Source organism: Monodelphis domestica, chromosome 1 (assembly GCF_027887165.1).
Source record: "Monodelphis domestica isolate mMonDom1 chromosome 1, mMonDom1.pri, whole genome shotgun sequence".
Classification (NCBI taxonomy): domain Eukaryota; kingdom Metazoa; phylum Chordata; class Mammalia; order Didelphimorphia; family Didelphidae; genus Monodelphis; species Monodelphis domestica.
This window is the reverse complement of record NC_077227.1, coordinates 286649301-286670478: the sequence shown is the minus strand read 5'-3', so window position 1 is coordinate 286670478 and position 21178 is coordinate 286649301. Positions and strand designations below refer to the sequence as shown.

General features: G+C 34.6%; 1 protein-coding gene across 2 annotated transcripts in view; it reads left to right on the top strand.

The window, feature by feature from the left end:
* TTC6 (tetratricopeptide repeat domain 6) overlaps nucleotides 1–21178 on the top strand; it is a 307310-nt gene that overhangs the window by 165387 nt on the left and 120745 nt on the right. For both annotated transcript variants that reach the window (XM_016428372.2, XM_056811000.1), the window contains exon 16: nucleotides 10182–10351. In XM_016428372.2, coding sequence (XP_016283858.2) covers nucleotides 10182–10351 — 170 coding nt within the window. The remainder of the gene's footprint in view (nucleotides 1–10181; nucleotides 10352–21178) is intronic.

The window sequence follows — 21178 nt, the reverse complement described above, 5'->3', positions numbered from 1 at the left end:
CAGCAATGTATACATTATTGTCCTGGTTCTGCTCACTTCACTTTGCATCAATTCATATGTCTTGCCAGGTTTTTCTGAACTCATCCTGTTTATTGTTCCTTATGGTGCAATAGTATTTTGTTACTACTATATACTACAACTTGTTCATCCATTCTCCAAGTGGATAACCCCTCAATTTCCAATTCTTTGCCACTACAAAGAGAGTTCCTAAAATATGTTGATATAGGTATGTCCTTTTCCATGATTTCTGACCACTTTGGGCTACAGGCCCAGGTATGTCAAAGGTTATGCATAGTTTTGTGGCCTTTTGGGCCTACATATTGCTCTCCAGAATGTCAATATCAGTTCCCAGTTCCACCAATAGTGTATTAGTGTCCCAATTTTCCCACATCCCCCCAATATTTTTTTCATTTTGGTCATATTAGCCAATCTGATCAATGTGAGCTGATACCTCAGAGTTGTTTTAATTTACATTTCTTTCATCAATGGTGATTTGGAGCATTTTTTCATATGATTATGGTTAGCTTTAATTTCTTCCTTTTAGAACTGCCTGTTCCTATCCTCTGACCATTTTTCGATTAGGGTATGCTTTGTAGTTTTATAAATTTGACTTTTCTATATATTTGAAAAACAAGGCTTCTGTCAGAGACACTATAGCATTTCCCCCAAAATTTGTTTCCCTTCTAATCTTGGTTGCATTGATTTTATTTGTATAAAACCTTTTAAATTTAACATAATTGGAAGTTATATATTTCATTTTTAGTAATTTTTATCAGAAATTCTTCCCATATCCATAATTCTAATAGTAAACTTTTCCAGCATCCCCTAATTTGTTTATGTGGTATCACCCTTGATTTCTAGATCATGTACCCATTTTCACTTTATTCTGGTGCATGGTGTGAGATGTGACGTGGGAGAGGTAGTGGGGTGGAGAAAATTGCTTAAAAGGTGAGACTAAGGAAGAAAATAACTCTGTAACAATTAGAATTAGACAAATTCTAATGAAACCATAAGACATCAAGAACAATAAGGCAAAATGAAAAAAAAATAGAAGAAAATTTAAAACATCTCACTAGAAAAATGACAAAACTGGAAATTTGATCCAGAAGACATAATCTAAGAATAATTGGAATACTTGAAAGCCACAATAAAAAAAGAGCCTGGACACCATGTTACAAAGAGAGGACAATGGATGAAAAAAAAGGGTGATTTAGGTGAAGTGGTCATTGAAAACAAAACATTTGTGAATGCAGAAAGACTAAAAGGAGAGATGAAGAAGAGTAAACAAGGAGAAAATAGGATGGAGGGAAACTCAATTAGTAATCACTATTGTGAATGTGAATGGTTTGAACTCACCCATAAAACAGAAAAGGATAGCAGAGTGGATTAAAAGAATTCCACAATTATATAAGAAACACATGTAAAGCAATGAGACACCCACAGAGTAAAAGTAAGAGGCTGTAGCACATCTACTATGATTCAACTAAAGTAAAAAAAGTTAGGCTAGAAATAATGATCCCAAAGTAAAAGTTGATCTAATCAATGAGAATTATATCACAATAAAAGGCATCACAAACAATGAAATTATAACAGTATTAAATATAAAGGCACCAAATGGCACAGTATCCAGATTCCTAAAGGAAAAGTTAAATGAGTTAAAGTAAGAAAAAGATAGTAAAATATTTTTAGTGAGTGACCTCAATCTTTCCCTCTCAGAAGTAGATAAAAACAACCAAAAAATAAACAAGAAAGAAGTTACAAAAGTAAGTAGAACTTTAGAAAAGTTAAATATTATAGCTCTCTGGAGAAAACTGAATGGGAATAGAAAGAAATATATCTTTTTCACAGAAGTATGTAATAGCTTCACAAAAACTGACCACATAGTAGGGCATATAAACATGACATCCAAATGTAGAAAAGAAGAAATGTTAAATGCATACTTTTCAGTCTATGATGTAATAAAAATTATACTCAACAAAGGACAGCAGAAGACTGAAAATCAATTGGAAATTAAATCTTATACTAAGGAATCAATGGGTCAAAGAACAAATCACAATTCTGTTATTTCTAATCAACAATTTCATTAAAGAAAATGAGAATGAGGAGACAATAGACAAAGCAATACTGTAAAAATAAAATTGGCGAGTTATAAAAATAAAATATTTAGATGGAAAAACTGTTCCAATATAGGTTCAAAACTTTGGATATTTTTGATAGATGTAATCAAAAGTATCCTCAGTGATGAAGTAAAGTTCAAATATGAACTTCCCTTCAGGGCCAGGTACAAGGAAGCTAAAGAGACTGTTATTATAAAATAAAATGTTTATTGAAATATATAAAGATAAATAAAGGATTTCTAATTCTAAGAGACTCTAAATCCACCCAAATAAACTCCCAGGTTCCACAAGGATTTGTTTCTTTTGTGTTTCACAGGCTACACTAATCCTCCCTGATCTGACTAGCCCAAATTTGTACTATCTAAATAAAAACTACCACTATTATCCTTATAAATCTTCAAATTATAAAATAGCAAAGACAAACTGGTTGAGTCTCAACAAGAAACAACTTAGGACTCTGAGTCTTAACAGACTCAGAGTCCAAACCATAGACCAGGTTTTTCTTTGGTCTTCTCATAGTTAAACAATCTATAAAAACCACAATAGATATTCAATAGTGTTTCCCAAGTTAGGAAAGCAAAACACTGAGCTCCTTCAGATCTTTCCCTCAGACAGAGAGGCAAATATGTTACCTCCTCAAGCCCTGAGAGAGAGTCTCTGAGTGTGTGTCTCTGCCAACTGCCAGAGACCAACTCCCAACTGCCAGAGAGAGTAATTGACATAGAAAAATGGTTATAACTGTCACATCTGAAATTAACACATTCTCTCAGCTCTGCTTCAAATTCCCATTCTTTTCTCAAGTTAGCCACTTTACTTCTTATCCCTAACCTAATAAAACAATACTTATTTTCTAATATCATCCTTACAATACTTAGGGGGAATTTCATATCTACAAATGTTTATAACAATAAAATAGAGGAAGAGCAAATCAATGAATTGAGCATGAAACTAAAAAAAAAAACCTAGAAAAAGAACTAATTAAAAATTTCCAATTAAACATCAATTTGAAAATTCTGGAAATCAAAGGAGAGATTAATAAAATTGAAAGTAAGAAAACTATTGAACTAATAAATAAGACACAGAGTTTGTTTTATGAAAAAATAAATAAAATTTATATATCATTGGTTGGTGATTAAAAAAAAAGAAAGAAGAAAACCAAATTACCAAATCAAAAATGAAAAAAAAAAAAGCAAAATCACAACTATTGAAGAAGAAATTAAAGCAACTATTGGATGTTATTTTCCCCAAATATATGTTGATACATTTGACAATTTAAGTGAAATAAATTAATATCTACAAAAAGATAAACTACCCAGATGAACAAAAGAAAAAATAGAATGCTTAACCCCATCACAGAAAAAAAAAATTTGAACAAATCATCAAAGGACTTCCTGAGAAAAATATCCCAAAGCCAGAGGGATTGAAAAGTGAATTTACCAAGCATCCAAAGAATAACTAATTACAATACTATGTAAACTATTTAGAAAAATAAGGGAAGAGAAAATCCTTCCAAACCTTTTATAACACAAATGTAGTTTTGATACCTAAACCAGGAAGCACAAAAACGAAGAAAGAAAGCCATATCCTTAATGAACATTGATGCAAAAATTTTAAAGAAAATACTAGTGAGGAGACAACAGCTTTATATCAAAAGAATCATTTCCCATAATCAGGTGAGTTTTATTAAAGGAATGCAGGGATGATTCAATATTAGAGAAACCATCAGCATAATTAACCATATCAATTAAAAAACCCCAACAGAAACCACATGATTATTTCATTAGATGCAGAAAAAGCATTTGACAAAATACAACACTCATTCCTTATTTTTAAAAATGAGAAAACATTGAAATAAATGGAATCTTCCTCAAAGCAATAAAAAGCATCTATCTAAAACCATCAGTAATAAACTAAAACCTTTCCCAATAAGATTAGGGGCAAAGCAAGAATGCCCATTATTACCACTATTATTTAATATTATACTAGAAAGTGTAGGTATAGCAATAAGAGCAGAAAAATAAATTAAAGAAATTAGAATAGGCAATGAAGAAACAAAGATATTACTCTTTGTAGATGATATATATGATGGTATACTTAGAGACTACTAGAGAATCAACCAAAAAACTTATAGAATAATTAATAACTTATCAGAGTCTCAGGATACAAAATAAAACCACATAGATCTTCAGCATTTCTATTTGGCCCCAACAAAATCCCACAGCAAGACCTAGAAAAGGAAATTCCACTAAAAATAAATCTAGACAATATACAATACCTGGGAGTTGTGACATGGAAATCACTTTAAAAAGACTGATATATATTAATTTAAGGCCACCAAGGAATTCAGCTATGTAATTCCTAAATGAAAACTCAAGTCAGCAGTCAATCTTTTATGGAGTTTAATTACAACAGGAGGAAGAAAGGAATTGGAGATAGAGAGAGAGAAAAGGGAGAGAAGGGAATAGGGCTTAAATACCCCTTCTGTTTAGGCTGGGCCAAAAGGCCCAAGCCCTTAGATAGCTGGGGCAAAGAAAAGAGATCAGTCCCTATTACTCACGTGACCAAAATGGAGAAACAGTCTCAGAGGCCTCCACCTTCAGCTTCCTTCAGAGCAAACTTCTCAGAGCACACTCCAACCACTCAGACAAACTCCTCAACCTCCCCCTCGAGTCTTCAGACCCCCCTATCCTTAAGGAAACCATCCAAGTTCCCTCCCCTCAGTCCTCACATCTACCAATCACCTGTCCATCAATTTCCCTGTGCCAATGGAGGCTCTAGCTTAACCCAGGACCGCCCAGAGGTCTCTGGCTTTGCACATGTCTGTTGAAGGTCATATTTTCAAATAATTAAATCTTTGATCCTTTGCTACAGCCCTTTCTAAATCTTGTTAACCTGAGTAGGGTAGAGATTGGAATAATTAAATTTTGATCTAGGCTGCAGCCCTTACTCAATCCTGTTAGGACTGAATAGGGTGGAGATTGATTCCAAGTATCTCCATTGTATCAATTCTAAAATCAATCATGACTCAAAGAAATTCCTGTTCTATGCTTAAGCATAGGTCAAAGTCCTTTCCATTGTTCAGCAAAAGGTTTCTGTCCTAAAGTAATCTTAAGAAGGGAGGAGAAGGAACCTCCCATGCCAATGGGGTTCACATTCCAATAGTCAAGACCCACTATCAATAGGAAATTTTTCAAGTATGAAATTTCTCAATGGTGAAATTTCCAACATTTATAAGTCTAAGAAATTTTGAGGTTTACAGAGTATACCTACCAAAATAATCCCAGTATCTATATGAACAGAATTATAAAACACTCTTCACACAAATAAAGTCAAAACTAAATAATTAGAAAAAACCTTAATTGCTCATGGACAGGTTGAGTCAATATAGTTAAATGACAATCCTGCCTAAATTAATTTAACTATTCAGTGCCATACCAATCAAACTACCCAAAAATTATAGAACTAGAACAAATAAGAACAAAGCTCATCTGGCAAAACCAACGGCCAAGCATATCAAGGGAATTAATGGGGCAGAGAGGGGAATGAAGGAAAGAGGCATGGCTGTACCAAATATCAAATAATACAAAAAACAGGCCATCATTAAAGTAATCTGGTATTGGTTAAGAAATAGAGTAATGGATTAATGAAATAGATTAGGTAATTAATACATGGCAGATAATGTCCATAGCAACTCAATATTCAATAAATTCAAAGAGCAAAGCTTTTGATGAAAGAACTTTGACAAAAAATCCAGAAAACTTCAAATTTTCCCAAAATTTGATTCATTTTTTAAAAGGCTCATAATTTTATTATTAATTTAATTATCAATTCTGCCTTCCTCATCTTGGTATAGAGGTGATAGAGTAGATGTGCAAAATGAGATACATTTTAGATATAGTCAATGTCGGTCAATTTCTTTTGCTTTATTATACTTATTTGTGAAAACAGTTTTTTTTTCTTTTTTTGGAGAGCAAAGTTAGAGGGAATGGAAGAATTAGTGAAACTAAAAAATGGAAGAAATATATTAATGAATCATTAAAATATACAGAAAAAGAGCAGAAAGAAATTCAGAAGAATACAGAGACAAGGAGAACACTGGTAGAACCATCATATTAAATCTAAAATATTTATTAAATCTTTACATAGTGAAAAAATATATAAAGCAAATAATTGAAATTCACAGTTTCATGTATATTTTGAGGTCAGATATGTTCTTCTCCCCACATTAATTAATGTTAGTACAGAAGGCCAAAACAACTCAAAAGAGGTCATTACAGAATCAGTTAATCTATCTGTTGGCATGATTCGATTTTAATGTACAAATAAAACTTGCTTATGCTCCAATCACTTTGTCTAACAAAGTTCCAATTACAAAATAGTAAGTTTTAAGGAATTCTTTACAACTCCATAATTCATGAATGAGTCTCTAATTACTCCAGAAAATTATAGGGCTAAGGACATTTGAGGATCAAGGCAGCTAGGTGACACAGCAGATAAAGTTCCAGGCCTGGAATCAGGAAGGCTCGTCTTCCTAAATTCAAATATAACCCTATTTGTCTTAGTTTTTTTTTCCATTTATAAAAAGTGCTAGAGAAGGAAATGGCAGACACATACAACACATCTGGAAAGCAAAAACTGATACCACAATGGAAGCATTTGATTGGCTTAAGAAAATCAGACATGTAGCTGAACCTTGATGTAAAAATAGTACATCATTTAGGGAGTTGAGAGTTTATAATTTCTTGAGATGTGAAGGAAGATTCTTGTGCCTATAAGAGAGGGCAGCATGGGGGGAGGGCAATAGGAAAGAGGGGAAAGGTAGGGGATGGAAATAGAGAAGAGTGAATCATAGGAATTGGAAGTGTTACACTTCTCCTGTGCCATTGACCATATAACTGAAGGGATTGCATCAATAGTCAGCCATCCAGCCAAAAGATACATAGAGGACAAATTAATATGATCAGATGGTCACAAAAAGATGGAAGCTATTTCAGAGCCCAACTGAGTGTTTCACTCAGAAAAGGGTAGAGTGAGGTCTCTACTAAAGGAGAAGGGACTTCTAATACCAGGAAGTGAGTGATCCTTTTGCCACAATGTTATCTACATATGTGTCGCATTACATTGTAGTTTAAGTTTGATCCCTCTCTTCCTGTGGACATTTGTATAACCCAGGATTTTAAGGCAAATATTTTGTATCAAATGTCCTTACAATAGGCAACATGGTATAGATAGATAGCTGCCCTCAAAGACATGAAAACCTGGGCTCACATTCCAACTTTGATATGTATTGACTGTCTTACCCTGGGCAAATCACTCAGTGTTCTACATCAGAAGTGTTAAATTCATAGCCAAAACTCTTTAGTGCAGCCCAAACCTGACAAAATGTACAATTAGAGAGGCAAGTAGGTAGCTTGGTGGATAGAGAGACAGGCCTCAAAATGTGAGATCCTGAGTTCAAATTTGACCTCAGACACTTTCTAGCTGTGTGACCCTGGACAAGATATTTAACTCTAATTGCTTACTAATCTTTTGTCTTGGAACTGACACTTAACATAAATTCTAAGACAGAAGGCAAGAGTTTAAAAAATAAATGTAGTTGGAAAGTATTTCACAAAATAAAATGTGTTAATTTTCTAATCACCAAATAAAACACTCCTTCTTGGCTCTGGTTATGTTCTCTGGCAATCCCTCCTTTCTGTATTATTCTCCCTCTTCATCTCCATCTACTAGTTGCCTTGGTTTCCTTTAAGACACAAGTAAAATCCCATCTACTTAAGCAAGTCTTTCCCAACCTCTCTTAATTCTGGTGCCTTTCCTCTCTTATTTGCATCTCAATTATCATGTACATGTTTGTTTCCTTTCTGTCCCCTCCATTAGATTGTAAGCTCCTTAAAGTCAATTGTACAAAAAAATAAAGCCATTCTCCAAGTGATAAATGGTCAAGGGACATGAATAGGCAGTTTTCAGATAAAGAAATCAAAACTATCTATAAGCTCATGGAAAAAGTGTTCTAAATCTCTCATAATCAGAGAAATGCAAATCAGAACAATGCTGAGGTACCATCTTATATCTAGTAGACTAGCCAATATGACAATAAAGGAAAATAATAAATGTTGGAGAAGTTGTGGCAAGATTGGGACACTAATGCATTGCTGGTGGAGTTGTGAATTAATCCAGGCATTCTGGAAGGCAATTTGGAATTATGCACAATGGGGCTTGAAAAGAATGCATACCCTTTGATCCAGCAATACCACTACTAGGTTTGTACCCCAAAGTGATAATAAGAAAAAATACCTGTACAAAAAATATTCATAGTCACAATCTTTATGGTAGCAAAAAATTGGAAAATGAAGGGGTATTCCTAAATTGGGGAATGACTGAACAAATTGTGGTATCTGAGGGTGATGGAATACTATTACATTGTAAGAAATGATGATCTGGAGAATTTCTATATGAACTGGGAAAACTTCAGTGAACTGATGCAGCATGAAATGAGCAGAAACCAGAACATTGTATACAGAAAGTAAAACATTGTAGAACAATACAATGTAATGGACTTTGTTACTAGGAGCAATGCAACAAGGCAGGACACTCCTGTAGGACTTATGGGAAAGAATGCTCTCCACATTGAGAGAAAGAACTATGGGAGTAGAAATATAAAAGAAAAACATATGACATCACTTATCACATGTATATATGGGTATGTGATTTGGAGTTTAGGCTTTATCACTCTGTAGCAAAAATGAATAATATGGAAATAGGCATCAAGTGATAACACTTATACAATCCAGTGGAACTGCTTGTTGGCTCTGGGAGAAAGCAGGAAGAGGGGAGAGAAAGAAAATGAATTATGTAAACATGGAAAATATTTAAAAATTTAAAAAAAATTTTTTTTAAGATTGTAAACTCCTTGAGAACAAGGACTATCTTTTGACTCTTTTTGGATTTTTATAGTTTCGGCATAGTGCCTGACACAAAGCAGTTACTTAATAAATGTTCCTTGACTGACTGACATAATATTAAGTTGTGGTTTTTTAAGTCATTATATGGTCCACAGAGATAAGTTCCACTTGTGTTTGACCCCACTACTCTAAGCAACTCTTTAAGAATAAGTTTCAGAGAAGGCACCAACCTTCATTGGTAGAGAGAATTTTCACCAATAAAACTACAAATCTGTTTTTTATCTTGCTCTAAAATTCTAAAAGATAGTGGTTGATGTTTGATGGAATAGACACTAGTGGGGACTCAGGAGCAAGAGTATAAAAGTATAGCCCCTCAGAGTTATCCTTAGAACAAATAGTAGCAGACCTTCCTGGGAATACAATTCCAGTAGTATGATTGCAGGTTGAGGAAGTAGTCCCAGAGCATACTGTTCTATAGAGTAATTGATCTATATATTAATCTTTTACAACACACACACATACACACACATAAACACACACATCTATAGTTTTTCTCTGCTCTGTTTTTCCCAGTGTGAATTCCCAGAATTATTTTAATTTGCATTTTTCTTGTTTTTTAGTGATTTGGAGCATCATTTTCATGTGGTTATTGATACCTTGAATTTTTTCTTTTGAAAACTGCCTATTCATACCTTTTGAACATCTCTTTATTATGGAATAGTTTATGTAAATACATAGATCCATATATGCATTTCCCTTCTAGGAAAAGACCTCCCTCTTACTTTTCCATCTCAATCCTCATTACATTTATCTATCTACCCATTTCTATTTTCACAGATAGGTGGTGTGTTTTTATATATACATGTGTATATACATATTCATGTGTGTATGAAATGGACAATGAAGACTCTCATGGCAGAGTATTGAACATCTAATCAGAATGTGTTGGTTTTGCTTAACTGGTTTTCTGTGTGGGAGGATGAGTTTGGGGGAAAGTAAATCCAGAAATGATTGCAATGTGAAAACAAATACATCAATAAACATTTTTTAAACTCATGAGAAAATTTCAGAAACAAAGAAATAGTCTATGTAAAAAAAGTAAATATAACCTTTGAAAAAGAGAAATATATGTTAAAATATAACTTTTTTTCCACAACTCTAGGACGTATCGTGGCAGAGCTTTTTTTAAAAGAGGCTTTTTTAGAGATGCAACTGAAGATCTTTCTATTGCAATTCATTATGATCCTAATAATTGGATAGCATTCTATTATAGAGGCTGCATATTTCGAAAGAGTAATCCAAATAAAGCACTTCAGGATTTCAGTATATCAGGTACTATTTATTTACTTTTACTTGCATAGTGAATATTAATCTTGGTTGAGCAAAACATACTTTTTTGTTATTATTTAGCTTTTTATTTTCATTTAGAGGGATACTAATATAAAGTGATCAGATTATACTTAAAAAAAACCCTTAACCTTATATCTTAGAATCAATGTAAATACCAGTTCCAAAGCAGAAGAGCAACAAGGGCAGGCACTTGGGGTTAAGTGACTTTCCCAGATTCACACAGCTAGGGAAATCTGAAGTCAGATTTAAATTCAATACCTTCCATCTCCAGAACTGGCTCTCTATCCCTGAGTCTCTTCCCCTCAAATTATACTTTTATTATTAACATCAGGGATTAGGTCAGGAAACTTCTAGGTTTCTATTTTAAATTCCTCTGGTTCTAAAAGTTTGGGGCACTAATTCTAGACTATGTGACATTGTGAACTACTTTAAAGTTTGATTTTTTTTATTAAATCAGCTAAATTGTAATTCACAAAATGATTTTCAGTATTGCACAGCTTGCTTACAGCCTAGCATTAGATATTTGTAATTGCAGTCTAAATAAAAAGAGAGTTTGACTCAAGTATTGCAGGAATAGTAATCTGATCTGGGATCTAGGCTACATCTTTCCAGGGGGACTGTGATTTCTACTTTTATCAGAAAAAGAAAGATTCATGCAACTAGTTCTTTGCTCTTTCCCTCACCTATCTCCAAAAGGAGAATTAGGCTACAATTATATCTGTCCTCCACTCTTTAAATATTAGACTCTAGGTGTTCAGGTCAATGCTACTATTCTTAATCACTCTCAAAGGTGGGGTGGGAGGTGGTATTAGCATTAGCAGCTGAGCTTCATTCAACGATATACTAGTTACAGAAAAAAACTCATCATGAATAATCAGTTCACATCTTTATCAGAGTAACAGTTTAAAAAAATGGGAAAGTTAAACATATTAATTATTTTTGGTTTATTACCAAAGAATAAATAATATCTCAACTCAAATTAGAAAAGAGAATAGGAGGCAGAGTCAAGATGGTTGCTTAAGAGCAGCAATACTTCAGACCTCTGAAAACCCTTTCTTACCGATCACAAACCAAATGCTCCTAGGGGACTGAAAAATCAAACCTAACAACCAGACATAGCCTGGGAACCCTCCTGCTAACTCAATTCAAAAAGTACGCCCCCTCCCCCCAGCTGGAATCCGAGAACACTAGGGTTTAAGGGAAAGGCAGAAGGAAGGTCCCAGGACCCCTCCCCCCGCCCACATAGAGCGCTGAGCCCCCAGCAGCAGTGGGAACCTCCAGCCCAACCCAGTGAACTTAATCCCATCAAAAGTCTCCAGAGCTCAGGAAAGCCAGGACCCCTCCACCCCTAGAGTGCTAAACCTTCAGCAGCAGCAGGAACCTCTGGATGGGCAAAGGCCCTGATCTAAAGGGTGTACCTTGCAGGCAGGACTGTGCCAGGCTCAGAGCATTGAGCACAGGTGGCGGGGAAGCAGCCAGAGAGAGATCAAAGAGCTGGAAGCCTGGGCGGCTGAGACCTTCCATTTGGCTCCAGCCTTTCAGGAGGTTTTGGCCTCAGAGCATCTCTAGCCCAACCCAGAAGAACTTAATCCCATCAAAAGTCTTCAGAGCTCAGGAAAACCCAAGCTACAACACTTTCCCTCACTAACTGCTGGACTTTAATCCAATCAAAAGCCTCCAGAGGACAGGGAAGCTCAACCCCAACACTCCTTCCCCAGAGACTTCACTGAGAGATCTGACAAAGCTCCAAGAGGGGAGACTGACAGAAAGCTGCAAAACCAAAAAAATGAGAGGAGCAAGAGCACAGACAAATACAGGGAGCAAAGAAGGAGTGAATATGAGAAAACAACAGAAAAAGAAGAAAGAAATTATAGTAGACAGCTTCTATTCAGCAAACAGAACAGAGGGGAAGAGATCAGGAAATGATAAATCAGAAAACCCAGCAAATTGGATACAGGCTGTGGAAGAACTGAAAACACAATTAAAAGAGGCTGAAGACAATTGGGAAATGAACTTAAAAACTAAGATAAGTCATCTGGAAACAGAGGCACTTGAACTAAAATGAGAAAATAGTGTCTTGAAAGGCAAAATCAACCAGCTGGAAAATGAGGCAAAGGAGATGAAAGATGAGGCAAAGAAGATGAAAGATGAGAAAAAGGAGATGAAATACGAGGTAGAGGATGAAAGATGACCTCCAAAGAAAATCAGACCAGAAGGAAAAGGATGACCAAAAAAGCCTGGGATGAAATTCAGTCTTTAAGAACCAGAATACAACAAGAGGAATCAAGTGACCTCACAAGGCAGCAGGACACTATAAAACAAAACCAAAAGAATGAAAAAATTGAGGAAAATATAAAGCATCTCATTCACAAAACAGAGGATTTAGAAAATCATTCAAGGAGAAACAATTTAAGAATCATTGGTCTACCAGAAGACCATGACAAAAGAAAAAGCCTGGACATCATCCTACAGGAAATTATGCAAGAAAACTTCCCCAATATCTTAGAACAAGAGGGAAAAGTGGAGATTGAAAGATTCCACAGATCACCTCCTGTACTTAATCCCCAACTGACAACACCCAGGAAGGTTATAGCCAAATGCAAGAACCAACAGACCAAAGAAAAGATATTACAAGCTACCAAAAAGAAGTCATTCAGATCCCACGGAACCACAGTGAGGATAATGCAGGATCTGGCTGCATCCACACTGAAGGCCCGAAAGGCATGGAATAATGATATTCTGAAAAGCAAGAGAACTTGGTCTACAACCAAGAATCAACAACCCAGCAAAACTGCCTATATTCTTATAGGGGAAAGTATGGTCATTCAAAATAGAAGAACAAAATAGAAGAATTCCAAGAATTTGTAAAGAAAAGACCAGACCTGAACAGAGAAGTTGATGTCCAAGTACAGAACTCAAGAGAATCATCAAAAGGTAATTTAAAAAAGAGAACAAAGAAAAACAAAACTAAACAACAAAAAAAAATTATTAAGAGACTCAATAAGTTAAAATGATATGGATCCCTGTAAGAAAAGAGGTCATTGGTAACTCTTAAAAACTGTTGTTATCACCTGGGCAGCTAAAAGAATTACACTTAGAGGGAACAATGACAAACTCTATAGGATGAAAGAAAAAGACACAAATAGGTATATAGATATATGCATGCATAAATACATATACATGTGTATGTGTGTGTGTTTGTGTATATATATACACAGAGAGAGCTAACTATATAACTATAACTAGAGCTAAAATATATATATAAAGACATATATATAGAGAGAGCTAACTATATAACTATAACTAGAGCTAAAAAAAGAGGTTAATACCAAAAGAAATGGGAAAAGAAACAAATGGGGGTAAATTTATATGTCACAAAGAAGCTCATGGCAGGAGGGGAGAGAACATCAATACACTGGAAGGGTAAAGAGGTTGGAGATAGGAAATGTCACATCTTACTTGCTTTGAAATTGACCCATAGAGGGAAGAACAATCCAATTCATTGGGGCAGAGAGTAGATTTGCACCCTATGGGGGGTAGAAGGGTAACAAATGGACTGGTGGGGAGGGAAGCAGTACAAGGGATGGAGAGGGTGGGGGGTAATTTTAGAAAGACTACAGGGAAAATAAGGGGGGGAATAAGAAGGGAGGGAGTAGAAAGGGAAGTAAAATAAGGGTGGGAACTAGGGGGACTGATTAAAAACAAACATTGGTGTAGAAGGAAATAGTGAAATAAGAAAAGGCAGGAACAGGAGTAGAAATCAAAATGCTGGGAAATACACAGCTAGTAAACATAACTCTGAATATGAATGGAATGAACTCACTCATAAAATGCAAGCAAATAACAGTGGATTAGAATCTAAAACCCTACCATATGCTGTCTACAAGAAACACATATGAGGAAGGTAGATACACATTGGGTGAAAATAAGAGGATGGAGCCAAATCTATTGGGCATCAACTGATAAAAAGAAGGTAGGAGTCACAATCATGATATCCAACAAAGCCAAAGTAAAAATAAATCTAGTTAAAAGAGATAGGGAAGGTAATTACATTCTAATAAAAGGCAGTATAGACAATGAGGAAATATCTGTACTCAACATGTATGCACCAAATGACATAGCATCCAAATTTCTAAAGGAGAAACTAGAGGAGCGCAAGGATGAAATAGATAGAAAAACTACACTAGTGGGAGACCTCAACCTTCCTCTATCCAAACTAGGTAAAACAAACAAAAAAAAATAAGAAAGAGGTAAGAGAAGTGAATGAAATCTTAGAAAAATTAGACTTAGTAGACATATGGAGACAAATAAATAGGGACAAAAAGGAATATACCTTCTTTTTTGCAGCACATGGTACATTCACAAAGATTGACCATATACTAGGGCATAAAAACATTGCAAACAAGTGAAAAAGAGCAGAAATAATAAATGCAACTTTCTCAGATCACAATGCAATGAAAATAATTAGTAAGGGAACATGGAGAGGTAAGTCAAAAATTAATTGGAAATTAAACAATACGATTCTCCAAAACCAGCTAGTCAAAGAACTTAATGACTTCATTGAAGAAAATGACAATGATGAGACATCCTTTCAAAACCTATGGGATGTAGCCAGAGCAGTACTCAGGGGGAAATTTATATTCTTGAGTTCATATATTAACAAATTAAGAAGGGCAGAGGTCAATGAATTGGGCATGCAAATTAAAAAACTAGAAAGCGAACAAATTAAAAATCCTCAGATGAAGACTAAATTAGAGATCCTAAAACTCAAAGGAGAAATTAATAAAATTGAAAGTCAAAGAACTAGTGATTTAATAAATAAGACTAGAAGCTGGTACTTTGAAAAAAGAAATAAAATAGACAAAGTACTAGTCAGTCTAATTTAAAAAAAGAAAGAAAAAAGCAAATTGACAATTTCCAAGATTGAAAAAGGAAACCTCACCTCTAATGAAGAGGAAATTAAGGCAATCATTAAAAACTACTATGCCCAATTATATGGCAACAAATATGTCAATCTAGGTGATATGAATGAATACTTACAAAAATATAAATTGCCTAGACTAAAAGAGGAAGAAATAAATTACCTAAACAACCCCATATCAGAAAAAGAAATTGAACAAGCCATGAAAGAACTCCCTAAGAAAAAATCCCCAGGTCCAGATGGATTCACAAATGAATTCTATCAAACATTCAAAGAACAACTAATCCCAATATTATACAAACTATTTGACAGAATAAGCCAAGAAGGAGTTACATTCATTTTACGACACAAACATGGTACTGATCCCAAAGCCAGGCAGGTCAAAAACAGAGAAAGAAAACTATAGGCCAATCTCCCTAATGAATATAGATGCAAAAATCTTAAATAGGATACTAGCAAAAAGACTCCAGCAAGTCATCACAAAGGTTATTCACTATGACCAGGTAGGATTCATACCAGGAATGCAAGGACAGTTCAATATTAGGAAAACCATCCACATAATTGAACATATTAACAAGCAAACTGACAAAAATCACATGATTATCTCAATAGATGCAGAAGAAGCCTTTGATAAAATACAACACCCATTCCTATTGAAAACACTAGAAAGGATAGGAATAGAAGGGCCTTTCCTAAAAATAATAAACAGTATAGATCTGAATCCATCAGCAAACATCATCTGCAATGGGGATAAACTAGAAGCCTTCCCAATAAGATCATGAGTAAAACAAGGATGCCCATTATCACCTCTATTATTTAACATTGTACTAGAAACACTAGCAGTAGCAATTAGAGAAGAAAAAGAAATTGAAAGTATTAAAATTGGCAATGAGGAGACCAAGCTATCACTCTTTGCAGATAATATGATAGTTTACTTAAAGAATACTAGAGAATCAACCAAAAAGCTAGTCAAAATATTCAACAACTTTAGCAAAGTTGCAGGATTCAAAATAAATCCACATAAGTCATCAGCATTTCTATATATCTCCAACCCATTTCAGCAGCAAGAATTAGAAAGAGAAATTCCTTTTAAAATCACCCTAGACAATAAAAAATACTTAGGAATCTATCTGCAGAGACAGACAAAGGAACTATAAGAACACAACTACAAAACATTCTCCACACAACTAAAACTAGACTTGAGCAATTGGAAAAACATTGATTGCTCATGGGTGGGACGAGCTAACATAATAAAGATGACAATCTTACCCAAATTAGTTTACTTATTTAGTGCCACACCCATTGAACTACCAAAAAACTTCTTTACTGAATTGGAAAAAACCATAACTAAGTTCATTTGGAAGAACAAAAGAGCAAGGATATCCAGGGAAATCATGAAAAAAAAAATGCAAAGGAAGGAGGACTTGCAGTCCCATATCTCAAACTATACTATAATGCAGTGGTTATCAAATCAATTTGGTACTGGCTAAGAGACAGAAAGGAGGATCAGTGGAATAGACTTGGGGTAAATGATCTCCGCAAGACAGTCTATGATAAACCCAAAGATCCCAGTTTTGAAGACCAAAACCCACTTTTTGATAAAAACTGCTGGGTAAATTATAAGACAAAATGGGAGAGATTAGGTTTGGATCAACATCTCATACCCTACACCAAGGTAAACTCAGAATGAGTGAAAGACCTGAATATAAAGAAGGAAACTATAAACAAATTAGGCAAATACAGAATAGTATACTTGTCAGACCTTTGGGAAAGGAAAGACTTTAAAACCAAGCAAGAGCTAGAAAAAAATCACAAAATGTGAAATAAATAATTTTGATTACATCAAATTAAAAAGGTTTTATATAAACAAAACTAATGCATCCAAAATTAGAAGGGAAGCAACAAATTGGGAAACAATCTTCATTACAAAAACCTCTGACAAAGGCCTAATTACTCAAATTTATAAAGAGCTAAACCAGTTGTACAAAAAAATCAAGCCATTCTCCAATTGAAAAATGGGCAAGGGACATGAATAGTCAATTTTCAGCCAGAGAAATCAAAACTATTAATAAGCACATGAAAAAAGTATTCTAAATCTCTTATAATCAGAGAAATGCAAATCAAAACTCTGAGGTATCACCTCACACCTAGCAGATTGGCTAACATGACAGCAAAGGAAAGTAATGAATGTTGGAGAGAATATGGCAAAGTTGGGGCATTCATTCATTGCTGGTAGAGCTGTGAATTGATCCAACCATTCTGGAGGGCAATTTTTAACTATGCCCAAAGGGCACTAAAAGACTGTCTGCCCTTTGATCCAGCCATACCACTGCTAGGTTTATACCCCAAAGAGATAATAAGGAAAAAGACATGTGCAAAAATATTCATAGCTACGCTCTTTGTGGTGGCCAAAAATTGGAAAATGACTGGATGCCTTTCAATTGGGGAATGGCTAAACAAATTGTGGTATATGTTGGTGATGGTATACTATTGTGCTCAAAGGAATAATAAAGTGGAGGAATTCCACGGGAACTGGAACAACCTCCAGGATTTGATGGAGAGTGAGAGGAGCAGAACCAAGAAAACATTGTACACAGAGACTGATACACTGTGGTACAATCGAATGTAATGGACTTTTCCATTAGTGGCAATGCAATGATCCTGAACAACTTGGAGGAACCTACAAGAAAAACCACTATCCACATTCAGAGGAAACACTGTGGGAGTAAAAACACAGAAGAAAAACAACCGCTTGAATACATGGGCAAAGGGATATGTTTGTTGATGTAGACTCTAAATGAACATCATAGTGTAAATAACAACATGGAAATAGGTTCTGATCAAGGACACAAGTAATACCCAATAGCACATTGGCTGCAGGTTGAGTGGGTGGAGGGGAGGGAGGGAAATAATGTGATTCTTGTAACCAAGGAATAATGTTCTAAATTGACTAAATAAACTTATTTAAATGGGAAAAAAAAGAAAAGAGAATAATCTCAACTATGAATGAAATTTTGTTCTTAGTAATCTTTAAGGTTGTAAGTACTAGAATTCAAAGAAAATTTGGGGGGTAATTAACTACATATTTGCTGTCCTGGCAGATCCCATTAGTCATTCAAAGTTATCTTCTGAAAAATTTATTCTCTTCTCCCTCATGCAAATAAATGTCGATTCAATTTGCTCTCAGCCAATCAGGAGACTCATCTCTTACCTCACAGCACAATTAGGATTGTCTTTCATGGCCCTACCCAGCTTAAGTGGTCAGACATATTCATATTAATGACCACCAAAAAATGCCTTCTATCCTATGGAACCCAAGGAATAATCAGCAAATGGGTGGCATTTGGTAGGACCATGCAAATTTACTTGAATGTAACCCTTGTCCTAAGGCCCTATGACATGACACTCTTTTCTTCTTGGTGGAGATAGTTGTCCTGTCCTGCCTAAAGGGCAGGGAGAGTTAGCAAGACTGGAGAGTTTTAATTCTTAGCCAGTCTCTTTTTGGGAGACTCATCATTTTGGGTGCTCCTGGCTTCTAGCTTTGAGAGAAAATTGAGAGAATTGCTGGTATTGGACTTCTGTGCTGGGTTCTTTAATCACTCAAGTCTCACTGTTCTTTCTGTCACCTTTTTCCAATGTCAAAAAGAATATTCTACTCCAACCTTATTGCCAAAATGGTGCAAAAGACCAGGATTGATTCAGACCCATCTGATGGTTCAGACTCAAAATTATAACAAAATCATATACTCATAGACCACTGAGTATTGTTAACGAAGAATTTTGTGTTCATCTGGAGTAGGATTTCTTTGTACCTACCCAATCTCCAGCTATTCTGTAGTTCCTTTACCGCTGTTTGAATTTTATTTTCTGAGACTGTATTATTAAAGACTTCTATTTTGGGTTCTATTATTTTGTTCTGTCAGTTTTATATTTTGACTATAACTTTCTTATGCTTAATTTAAGTTTTCTTTCATGTCCTTGGTTTTGTTAGCACAGAATTGTGATAGAAGGTACTGATAATTCTTTTTATTTTTCTGGTTTTATTGTAATTCCACATTGTTAATTTTCTGCTTTATTAATTTCATTTTCTGACCTATTTTATGTTAGGTTAGCTAAGAACTTATTTATTTTATTATTCTCTTCAAAGAACTAGAATTTAGTTTTGTTAACAATTTCAGTGGCATTTTTGTTTTTCAATCATCCATTTTCTTATCTAATTTTCAAGATTTCCTATTTTGTTTTTATAAGTTTATTTGTTGAGTTTCTACTTTTTCAAGATTTCCTATTTTGTTTTTATTTTAAGTTTATTTGTTGAGTTTCTATTTTTTAAATATATGCTACACCTGATTCATTAATACTCTTTTTTTCTATCTTGTGAATGTATGTTTTAGGAAGATAATTTTCCCCTGAATTAGCTGAATGGCGGAAATTTTGGTTTGTTTTTTATCATTCTTATTGTCGTTTACATAATTATTGTTTCTATGAGTGGTTCTTTGAGCCACTTATTATTTAAGATTTCATAATTCAGTCTCCATTTAAGTCTTCATTAGTTGCGACTTCCTGAACCAATCACTATTTTTATTGAATTATGGTCTGGGAAAAATATGTTTAGAATTTATTCCTTTCTATATAGTTTTGCAATATTTCTGGACCCTAATATATGGTTAATCTTTATATAAGTTCCATTGAGTATTGAAAAAATATATTCTATAGCATTCCTATTCAGAAGACACCATATGTCCAACACTTCAAGAGGAACATTAAAGTGTTCTACTATTATCACATGATTATGTCTTCTTATAGTTAATTTTCCATTTAAGATTTCAGAAGCTATATTATTTGGAACTTGTAGGTTTAATATTGATGTTAATTTGTTGTCTTTGGTAACTTTCAGATTATATTTTTCCTTTTTAAATCTCTGTATTTTGAATTCTTGTTCTTGTTGCATCTGATATAACACTCACTTTCTTGGGATGCATCTGACGCATAGTAAGTTTTTTCAGTCTCATTTTTTTTTCTATGCATGTGTCTGCTTTTCAGTCATGTTTCTTATAAGCAACAAATTATTTTCTTATACAATGTCACAGTTTCATTTTATTAGATTGTTCACTCCATTACAAATTTTAAAATGTAATAGTGCATCCTAGTGCATGCACAGATCCCTTCAGCTTGTTCTTATGGTATAGCCTTTCCTAAGAGCTGACTTCTAGAACAATTATGCTGATACATAATGGAAATGCTTTAGAGATGTTCTGCAGTTATTTCTGGTTTAGTAACCAGGTGATGGGTGAAAGACTTCAACTGGATACAGAAGCATTCAAAATTTTCTTGACAGCTTCAGTTACTGTCTTTTTGTTTCATATTTGAGGGAGTACAAAGGGAGTGACCCTGCACTAAAGGCTCTTCCATCTGAGGTCCTTTGACCTCTGAGAAACAGATCTTGGTCCTTGGCCTTTTTTTTTCTTATTTCTCTACTCTAGGTAAAGAAGTGGAGTTTCTGAACTTGGGAGTTTCAAAGGTAGGGAAAGTAAAACCACAGGAATTGGAATTCAGGTCAACTTGGTAGCCAGTGCAGTATTTAAGAGACAGGTGGGACCTTTCCTCCCTGGAAAGAAGACCTTCAGTATTCTAGAGCATCTGGAGGACTCACCCAGAAAGTTATGCCACATCTGGTCCTTTCCTTGGTGGAACCAATACTCTGTAGAAACTGAGCTGATTTTTAAGCCTACTCCCCCCAGAGAACAATGTGGTATAAGGAAGGGTATGCTCCTGAGATATTATAGAAAATGTTTATTCTTTCTATATATTTGAACTAAACATTGCTTTGTAAAAGCTAATGGACTTTAAATATGGCTAAATAGAACCATAGAAGTGGTCTCTAAAAATAG